Source organism: Oreochromis niloticus, linkage group LG1, assembly GCF_001858045.2.
Source record: "Oreochromis niloticus isolate F11D_XX linkage group LG1, O_niloticus_UMD_NMBU, whole genome shotgun sequence".
Lineage (NCBI taxonomy): Eukaryota > Metazoa > Chordata > Actinopteri > Cichliformes > Cichlidae > Oreochromis > Oreochromis niloticus.
Window position 1 is genome coordinate 35698378 of NC_031965.2, and position 10767 is coordinate 35709144.

The window sequence follows — 10767 nt, forward strand, 5'->3', positions numbered from 1 at the left end:
GGGGCAGTGTCAAAAACAACCTATCTGTTATTTACTCCTGCAGTTATTGTCTGTCTGTTATGCGACGGCTGTGTGCAGGCAGGAAAAGGACCCAAAGTGCAGACTCCAGAGACAAACGTAAACTCAAACAGCTTTAATGCTGAACTCAAAAGGTAACAAAACTGAGAGTTCCAGATAAACTTATACAGACAGAACACACAGCTAGATAAAGGTAGATCACAACAATGACAAACTGAAACACAGGGCTTAAATACATAGAGGGAGCAATCAGGGAATGGGCAACAGGAGGGAAACACAACTGGGGCAAATCAGGCCTAACGAGACAAGGGGAAGCAAAACCAGATACATTAACATCAGACAAGGACCTTCAAAATAAAACAGGAAACATGACACAGACTGAACTAAAGACAGGCTCCCACGCACGCACTGCAACAGAGGGAACAGAGACGTAGGGCAGACATAGACACTAGCTGGACACGGGGATATAACAACTAAGGATAACACAGAGACATAACCCATAAGAAAGAACTCTAACAAAGAAACCAAAGACTAGAAAAGATAAATAATATAATAAACTCAAAAGCCCTGGGTCAACGACCCAGGCATCCTAACACTGTCTCTTTATTACAATTTGAATCACCCCTACAGTGAGTCAGCCAAGATAACAAGCATTTTAGTGAGTGTATACTTGATGAAACAATGCAGAAATATTAAAATACCACAGAGTATATAACTGAACTGATTAGTCTGCAGTGAAGTCACCTGCTTTATGAAGATAAATATCTACCATGACTGGCCAATAACAGTAACAATAACTAATAGCATTCTGTAGTATATAGGTTAAGTTTGTAGGACAGATACATTACCTGACCTATACCTATAGTACCTTATACAGTATAAAGAATATGGATGATCTTCACAGTAACTGCTTTTTAAATTAAATGATTCACAAGTTAATTGTTGAATATGCTAACAAAAATCATATCTGTATTTGATTCCAAAATAAGAAAGAAGAGAAAAAAACGTCAACAAATAAAATGAGTCTTCATTACCATATATGACTGTCGCCGGTAAAATGTTAGAAAATGCAGTGTAAAATGTAACTAAAAACTGAATGCAACGGTTTCCAAATCTCATAAAGCCATATTTTATTCACAGTGGAACATAGATAATATAAAAATATTTAAAAGTTATTTAAATAAAAAAAATGTAGTAGATGGAGAGGACAGCCAGCTGCTGTCGGCCAAAGCTAATTTAGAATGGACAGAGGCACATTTTACAACAGCATAATAGGAATAGGAGAGTGGAAGTGTTGAACTGCCCAGTCTGCAGTCCGGACCTTTCACAAATTAAAAACATTTGGCACAGCCAATCCAGCAGCTGGTCTCTGCGTCCTAAAATTCAGTTAAATTCAGTTTTATTCATATGGTGCCAAATCACAAGAACAGTCACCTCAAGACACTTTATACTGTAAATTATTGCATATTTATACCTTGTATATTGCAGTGATAGAGACTGTAGCCTCCTCTCTAATAAAAGAAGAGAGGATCCTACACACTGGCAAATATGGCCCTGTCCGAACTTTTTTCAGACGTTTTCCTGGCGTCTAATTCGAGCTGGGCGTTTATCAGATTTAAAAACTAGATATATTTTCCGTGTTCTGCTGAGAATAAAATATGAGGTTTTAACTATTTAATTTGTTTGCATTCTGATTTTAGTTACCTTTTACACACCATGTCAACATTTTTGGAATTGGGTTTGTAAGTCAGGATAATTCACTTGTCTTAGCTATTATTTAAACTGGTGGTGAGCTTTTTCTGACAGGTATCTGTTGATGAGTTATTGTTCAATTGAGGCTTCCTGGTCAAAGCCAAAGACCACAGGAACATGAAGACACCTGATAAGAGAGAAAAAAAAATGCCACTTTTCTCACAAATGATCAAAATCCAGTGCATACTTCATACGAGAATTAGTCACATACTAACCTTGAAAGCAGTTGAATATTGTGAATACATAGATGCCAGGGAGTGAAACATATGTGATGCTGGTTAACCCCCAAGGTAACCCCAGCACAAGGCTGAGGCCCAGCACTTTAACAGAGTCCTTCCATAAATTCCAGCCTTTGTTTTTGTTTGTCTTTTTCCAGCCAGTGTTGTTTCCAAAGCCTCCACTACCCCTTCTTATCCCCCAGAGCTTAAACACAACTAGTCCCATAACACAGGCATTAAAGAGCACCACCAAGGACGGAAAGGTCACTGTAGTGATGTAACTGGTTATAAGGTGCTTCTTCGGGAACTCGCTGTTCATCCAGCATCTGCTCATTATTGAAAAACAAATATGTATTAAATAAATATAAAACATTTTGGAGGCAGCATATAAATGTCACCAATGTTAACATCAAAGTATGATTTTTTTGTCTTAAATCAAATCTCATGGGTCACTGCATGCATAAAAATCACACAGATGATTAGTTTCTTACATGTGTGCTGTTGTATTGGGGAGTTTGGCATCCCGCATGTGCAGGGTGTATTTACCATAAACACCTGAAATTGCACAAATCACTGCGACTAGTGTCGGGAAGCCTAAAGAAGTAAAAATAGAATGATTTTCAAGTGAAGCAGTAAATATATACATATACAAAGATAAAATTTTAAAAAATGTATGTGCTGCACCTTGAAGTGCAAATATTAGCAAACATGACTTCATAGTGCAGTCTTTCTATTTAAAAAGAAGCTGCTGTACATAAAAAACAAATAAAAAACAAAACTTGAGTGTGGATCTAGACCACTCACCAACCTTTCAAGGTTATCCATCCTTGAGGCTTGATTATGACACTGAATGCTGGACTTTTTTTGCCATGCTCATTGTAATCACTCGACATTTGCGCACATGCTACAATTTCATATAGTATTATTGGAAACTCAGCAAATCACTGAAGTATTTGTAGTAAAAAAAAAAGTTGTAGGAAATGAAAAAAATACTATATACATACCATACAGACAAAACAATCTCATTCATCCATTTACCTGGATTTTAATCACCAAGTTTATGATTTTTTTCTCAACTTTGCAGTATTAAAAAAATAAAGACAAAACAACAACAAAAAAACCTACCCATTTCCATTTGGCCTGTTTGACAGCATCTGACAGAATTTGTGTTTTAACCTTACTTTACTCACCCCATCCAACTAAGCTGAGTTTGAGAAGATATTTCCTGAAGGTGATGTTAAAAACCCGGCTTAGCAGAAGATAGAGGTGGAACCCCTCCAGAGCAGTCCAGCTGAAGGTGGCCAGCAGAGACCAGTGTAAAATCAGACCCAGAACCAGACAAACTGAGCTGTCCTCATTCAGCAGCCAAGCCGAGAAACAGGACAGCAGGAAGTTGAGGTGGAGGCAGAGCATTGCTCCTGTTAGCTGCATGTGCAGATTGGTCGACTTCTCAGGACGCCGACGACTAAAGAGAGAAACAGCATTACAGTTTTTTAAACAATGGAAGAAATTTGGCCTTTTTTTAACCTTTCGCTTTGAACCCTCGATTTTAATAACACTAACAATAGTAACTCCACACAGATGAAACTGAGAAGCTTGTGGTTTCCCATAATTACTGTCAGACTAAATATACCAGATAATGTATCCTTTTCTATATGTAACCAAGAGCACGGGAACCAAGACTGCTAAAAATGGGAAGAAGATGATGAAGCTGAAGGAAGAAAGAAGTCAACCCTTTCAAAGTAATATCAGATATGAATGAAGTAAATTTAAATAAATAAATGTAGCAATTTAGAGTATGACCCATATATTGATATTTCTTCATAATTTGCTAGTATATTTATTTATTTGAAGACTATGGCCCCTTTTTATTAATCTATAGGTTTTATGTAAAATAATGATTAATCTTTGCATCCTAACTGCCTATAATCCAAGAAGATAAGTGTCACTGCTATGGACAGGTTTTTTGACGGGCTCCCACACAAACACAAAGCAGAAGATGAAGCATCGCCAAATATGCTTACTGAACCAACTTCCAAGCCAAAGACTAGAAAATATGATGAAGCATGTATTGCCATTGGCTTCACCTGTACAACAGTGGTGCCAAGTAGGGGTGGGTTTCAATACTCGATTTTCCGATCATTTATTAAATCCTGAATCAATTATTAAATACAAATTATTTTGCCAGAAATGCCAGGATCTCGGGTTAAAACGCACAAAACTATATCAACAACCACCAAACAGCTAAAAAAGGTAGATGATAGCAGGAAAAAGGATTCCACACAAAGATGTAAACACAAAGCGCAGACCTGACGCATCAGAATCTGTGAGATGTCGGCTTTCTCACCCGACGGCAGGTACACGGACATGCTGTCGGGGCTGAAAGCTGACACCTCACAGCTTCTGATGCTGCAGGTTTTGTCACTCTCTGACCAAAATTCACTGAAACAGCAGCAAAAGATCAAAATTACACTTCACATTTGATAAACATCGTCATTACTTCCCTCTTATTTTCACTGTTTTGCGTCCACTACGATAAAATCACACTTCCTGCACAGCTCTCTCTCTCAGTGTATTTTCAAGAACAGTTTCCCATCTGTATTTTATCCTCAGTTACTTTGACACAAAGGTTTCCCCTGCGTTGGGAGCACGCATTGGCTCACTGTCAAAATAACGGACAAACAGTATCTCACATGAACACTTCTTATAATGACTGAAATTTTGGTGATGTTAGCTCTTTATACAGTAAAGTTACAGTGGGATTCTTGTAAAACAAAAGGGGGCCTAGCAAAAAAAGTTTGGGAACCAGTGCTTTAGGGGAAATCGTTTTAATTTTTCACTCTATCCCTAGCATCCTCCTCTGTACCAGCAACACTGTGCATGTGACATCCAAAAACCTCCTCCTCAGTCCTATATAGCTACCATCTCTCCTCTGCACATTCCCAGATCATCTCAAACTTTCCACTTTAGCTTTGTTTCCAAACTGCTCAATCTGAACAGTTCCTCTGATATGTTTTGATATTTCAAATTTTGCTCATCCTGCTTACTCCTCGTGTGATTCAGCCCTATATGCATGCAATGACTACCTGCCAGCTTTCAATAATCCAACATGTATTAATACTAAAATGTTAGTATATGCATATGTAACTGCATTGACTTCCTGAGTCCTGAAGCCGCTTCAGGACTGTTCACACTTGACTGAGGCACATGACAGAAAATCTCTCACCTTTTTAGAACAGTTTTTGACCGACGACTGTGGTGTACCACACTTTAAGAAAGATTATGTGCAAGTGTTTGTCTCCCACCAGATGTGACACAGTACATTTAAACTGGTCTGACTGATGCAATAACCCAGTCTTTCACAACATAACTTCTGTCAGTGCTTGACCTTTAGAATTAAGACTTTTTTTTCTATGAACTAAGCCAACAATAATATATTTCTTTATCAACACATCGCCTCTTTAAAATACTAGAGAAAATATCAAAATATGGCAGAAGTTAAAAGGACATTCAAGTAAAACATATGTACTCACTGTAGACAAATATAGATGATCAAGCTGATGAATGTGAAGACAACCGAGAGTGCTGATCCAATGTAAGTGATGTAGCTGAGTGTCTCCGAATGAGATGTACTCACTGATAATTGTGGGTTCTGGAACATAAAAAGACACTGTTGAAATACAGTCTATGTTAAGATTTTTAAGATTTAAAAAAAAAAAAAAAAAAAAAAAAAAAAAAAAAAAGATGTTTAATGGAGGCCTATCCACGGGCCTCGTTCAGATTGTTTCGGTATTATGATTTAAAATCACTCCACCTCTTCTTATAACAACTTTTCCACTTTTTTCACTCTAGTTTTGACCCATAGAAGACCGCTGCACTTCTGCTCCAAGTTCACATATGGCATGGTGAACCGTTTTTACAGACAAAGATTTCTGGATGTGGTCCTGAGCTCATTCAGTGATTTCCATGACAGAATCATGTAGGTTCCACCGGAAATAATGAGTATCCAGTATTGATTTTCCGCCTTTTTTGTGGACAGAAATTTATTTAAGACAAATCTGTTGGGAATTTATATAATGAGTGGTAAAATGTTTTTCTAGCTGTGTTTTTATTTTTCCAGCCTTTTATAGCCCCTGTCCCAACCTTTTTGAGATTTGTTGCTGCCAACAAATTCAAATTAAGGGTGTTTTCCCACATGCATTTATAAGATTTGAAAATCATTGAATTCTGTTTTTTTTGCGGCGCTAAATTAAAACTGTTTCAATCAAATGTTATTTAAAAATTGAATGCATGGGTTGCATGAAAAGCATCTCTTACTTTGTTAGAAATTGTAAACATAACACTTTATTATATGTGGGAACTTTCAAGAGAAAACGTTTTTGCGACTAAAATTTGTTGCTTGCATTGAAGTTGAAGACGTCACCCTTCAAGCTCTTTAAAGACTCAGTTCATATGCTGTTCCTAATTAAAGTTGCTATACACTGATTAGACAAGCACAGGTTTTATCAAAAGGCTTTATCACATTCTGTAGAAAGAGGTTATCATTTCACCACAAGCACAGCGAAGAAGCTCAGATGGTTGCAGCTGCAAATAAATTCATTTCCTGTGTTACTGGTTTCACAGCCTTCAGTGCTCCAATAACCTAATAAAATAAATAAGTACAAATACATTAAGTAGATGTGATTCTTCTTTACATTTAGAAATGAGTATACTGGAGGTTGAGATCTGTAATAATACCTGTTCCATCTCCCATCTCTGATTCCTCCCAAAATACACAAGTTCCATTTTCCACCTGTAAAAAAATGAATAAAAATAATATGAAAGCAGGTTATTAGATTTTCAAAGCAAGATGCTGTTGCAACCATTTTGATGTCTTCTTACCTCTTTGTCGTGTCTGAAGATTAACTTGATGGGTTGCTGGAGGTTTTTCACTGAAAGAGTTCCTGCCTTCACCGATAGGACTGAGCCCCTAAACACAGTGCCTTCTCTGCGGTGAAACTGTATTTGCCTGCCTTTTGAACGAGGACTTGGCTGCAATGTGTGGGACACATGAACAAAGTGCTGGGATGAGACTGACTGAAAATAACTCCCCTCTTAACATGAAGACCCACAGGCCAAATCTAGCCCTTCACTAATTTAAATTCAGCCCACATATACTAACACATTTGTTAGTATGTGGTTTACACAACTACACACACCCACGCACTAAACAGACTAAACAGACCGGTGGAACTCAACACCACCTGAAAGCTTAGAAGCTAGAAAAAGCAGAATACAACAAACAGGAAAGCAGATGCAGGCATAATTTACATTGTGATTGTGATGTTCGAATCCACACACCAGCATGACAAGAGACATGGAGTTACAGATGGACACCAGCGACTTTAGGAAGTTGCCGAATTTACAAGAGACATGAAAATACAGCCCAGTATGTTTCTGTGACTGAGCTGAAAAGGCAAGTTTATGTGCACTAATTAGAGGGAAGAGGGGAGGCTGAAGGCTGAACTACAAGCTCAAACATGTTTTCACTCTTGTTTATGAAACTTCCCACATAACTGATTTGTCATTTTCAGGAATGTGAAACAAAACTGGTGAGATTTCTGGGTATATGCACATGGAAATTTAAGATGATAGGTTTGTATCAGGTTGTATTCTGTTTTATTAAATATACTAGCAGACGTTCATATTTGACATGATATAAAGGACAGTATTTCTCATTTCCTGCTGTGGCCTTCAGTGAAACTGAATCTGCGACCCCCACAGATCAGCATTTTTTCTCAGCATTAAAGTTCTCTTTCTGGAGTCACTGACCATAAAATGACTGCTGTTAATCACAGAGGCCACCACCAGGACCTCCACCTCAGGCACACTTCCTCTGCTTCTCTGGAGAGCTGATGATGGGATGTGAACCCTATGTTCATGTGTAGGACTCACATCAACCTGAAAAGCATACACAAAAACAAAATTTCAAATATTCTGTTTTTGTTATTTATTGAGTTCATTAATACAAAATTAAAGCAATTCAGATCAAATGTCATTTTTTTCACTTCCAAAAAGCATTTCAGCTCCAAATGACCTCACCTCTTGAAGCGAGTCTACTTTGAGTTGTTTGATGTGTCCCATGAAGCGACCTCTTGGTATGCAGGTCATAATTTTGTACTCATAACAACTACCAACAGATATTTAACATAGTTCAGAAATACAAATGGACATAGGTGATATAACTGAAGACAGAAACAATAAACTAATAGAAATAATTAATAAATAAGAAAAAACAATTATTTCATAGTCTGTTATGGTGTGATTTTAATTTATTGATTTCATTTGTTCACAGCTATACTTTATAAAACTAAAAATTAAGCTGCAAGATCTTGAGTTGAACCAAAATCCATATGTTCTGCATAGCTCAGTATTCTTAATTAATCCACTCTGTAGCCCAAAAATATATTTTGGCCAAAAAAAGAAAAGTGCAAAATATTAAAATAAAATAAAATAAAATAAAAATAAATTAAACCAATATGTCAGTTTTTATTTAGGGAAAACTGTGATTATAATTATATTTACTTGCTTTAAAAAGTATCAGTTATTTTGGGGAGTGCAACCAACACCCTTTCCAGGTAGACACATTATAGCACTGATCTTTGAAAACCCCTGACAGTAATTTAAAAATAATGTCCTACGCGTCCAGAGTGTCAAATGCATCTCAAAATGTGACAAAGTGTCCTTTCATGTCATAAATATTTATTTAAACACAGACACTTTGCCAGGAGCCCTCGGTGTCACATTTGATGATTGAAATTACAGTATAAGTTAAAAAGATTATACACTAAGTATGTTTTTATGATGAAACCATGTTAAAACACTGAAAAGCAGCCTATGTAGAGATAAAAACATTTTAACAGGCAGTAACTTCTGTTATACGGAGTGAATGCATAAACAGTGATCATATCTCTCTTTCAGGTTGTATTAATTATGTCAAACTAGCATTTATCAACAGCAAGTTTATTTATTTATGAGAAAGATGATATAACCTTTCAAAAGCAGGAATGTGAGATGTACAGAATAAAACGAATTACCGTGTCCATGCTGTGGGCCTTTTTATGCACTCTTCGAGAACATTTTCACAGTAGTCTGCCATAGTGATACACACCAGAAGTGAAGGGATCAAAATTAGCATCATTAATACCTTTAAACAAGACTGAAAGCTGATAAAACATCAAAGTGACATCTAACTCCAGAGGCAAGTGAGAAGCAGCTGTTTGATCAACACTCTAGGAACTTAGCGTTCCTGCTACCTGATAGCTGAGATGCTAGTCAGTGATTTTACTTTTCTCATGGTTTGAGAAAATCCACAACCTTGAGATACTAACAGTTAGAGTGGTATTTCCCTCACAAGCACAGAACTTTAAACATCATAGGAATGACATGGTAAATTCACTCACCCACAGCTTGGGACATAGAAAAACAGAAGATTGTAACTAGAGAAAATGTAATCCACATCGTGGCTCACTCAGCCACAAACACAGGTATGCTCTAAGAGGTCCACAGGGTGTTGCTCTGCTTGGCTGAGGCTTGCTAACTGAGACAAAGTGGGAGTTTCACATCTGTATATATCACATGTTCCTTGCAGAGGCAGGGATGACCCCTGATTGGACGAGGTGATTCATGACAACGTTTTTTCCAGAGGTATCACAAGGCTCAAGTAGTGAGTTATTGCTCTGAGTTATGATAGAAATATTCACACAGACAGTATACAACCACACTGAATACACAGGCAGTGAATCAGTTTGAGAGTTGCCTGCCGGAGACCCTGCTGCTATGGTTACATGAAGGAAAATTATGAGTTGTTTTATCAAGGCTTTATCATTTGAATTAATGGTATGACCTTTAATCCTTTCTATGCTATGCTTGGTTGACAGAGAGAGCCAGAGAAAGATAAAGAAACGTTCATAAACACAACATAACTTGATGAGATCATAACTTGGGCAAAGAACTTAAATAAATGAATGTTAAAACAGGTCTGACAGAAATCTTAAAATCCACCCTAAAGAAAAAAAAAAAAAAAAGTTAGGAAATAAGTTTCAAAAACTAAAAGCCATTTCCAAAGTAAAAAAAAAATCCAACACAGAGTACTGTTGCACCCTGTTTCAAACCTTGCTGACAGTTACAGCTATCAGTACCATTACAAAAGCCTCAGTTAAATAAGGTTTCATTACTGAATCATAGAAACCATTTAAAATTAATCTATTATGCTTATTTCTGCTACTCCTTCACTATATTTTGTATGTAAATATTGTATTTTGTACTTCATGTCTTTATAATTGTTAGGTGTAGGCTGTGTGCAGGCAGGAATGGTGGACCCATAGTGCAGACGCTCGGAGGCAAAAAGGTGAACTCAAAAAAGGTAACAAAACTGAGAATCCAAATAAACTCAGGCAAGCAGACAGAACACACAGCATAGTAAACGGTAGATCGCGACAATGACAAACTGAAACACAGGGCTTAAATACATAGAGGGAGCAATCAGGGAATGGGCAACAGGAGGGAAACACAGCTGGGGCAAATCAGAACTGACGAGACAAGGAAGCGTAAACTGAACACACTGAGATAAGACAGAGACGTTCAAAGTAAAACAGGAAACACATAACACAGACTGAACAAAAGACACAGACTCACATGCAGGCACTACAGAGGGAACAGAGACGTGGGACCAGGACAGACACAGACACTGACTGGACACGGGGATATAGCGGACAGGGGAGACAGCAACTAAGGATTA

At 37.3% G+C, this 10767-nt stretch overlaps 1 protein-coding gene across 2 annotated transcripts; it reads right to left on the minus strand.

Annotated features, from left to right (window-relative positions):
- Positions 1-118: 118 nt before the first annotated feature.
- LOC102077106 (adhesion G-protein coupled receptor G5) lies at positions 119-10485 on the minus strand. 2 transcript variants are annotated; one of them, XM_005447744.4, is made up of 12 exons: positions 9431-10045; positions 9065-9119; positions 8070-8157; positions 7800-7928; positions 6870-7019; positions 6726-6780; positions 6539-6630; positions 5522-5640; positions 3179-3453; positions 2480-2582; positions 1986-2314; positions 119-1897 (listed from the first exon to the last, which is right to left on the minus strand). In XM_005447744.4, exons 1-12 carry the CDS (start codon positions 9486-9488, stop codon positions 1785-1787), a joined length of 1566 nt encoding a protein of 521 aa, XP_005447801.1. In that variant the 5' UTR covers positions 9489-10045; the 3' UTR covers positions 119-1784. The 2 variants fall into 2 exon arrangements, with proteins under 2 accessions (XP_005447801.1, XP_019216587.1); XM_019361042.2 differs by lacking the exon at positions 119-1897 and having other exon boundaries at positions 2171-2314; positions 2535-2582; positions 9431-10485.
- Between the last annotated feature and the right edge of the window lie 282 nt (positions 10486-10767).

What these genes read in the sequence shown, in the direction of transcription:
- LOC102077106 (XM_005447744.4), bottom strand. Translation starts at nt 9,488, where the DNA reads ATGTGGATTACATTTTCTCTAGTTACAATCTTCTGTTTTTCTATGTCC. An exon ending in TTCTATGTCCCAAGCTGTGG is followed by an intron (nt 9,120 to 9,430) that starts GTGAGTGAATTT and finishes TCACTATGGCAG; the next exon opens with ACTACTGTGAAAATGTTCTC. An exon ending in TTAACAGCAGTCATTTTATG is followed by an intron (nt 7,020 to 7,799) that starts GTCAGTGACTCC and finishes CACACATTGCAG; the next exon opens with CCAAGTCCTCGTTCAAAAGG.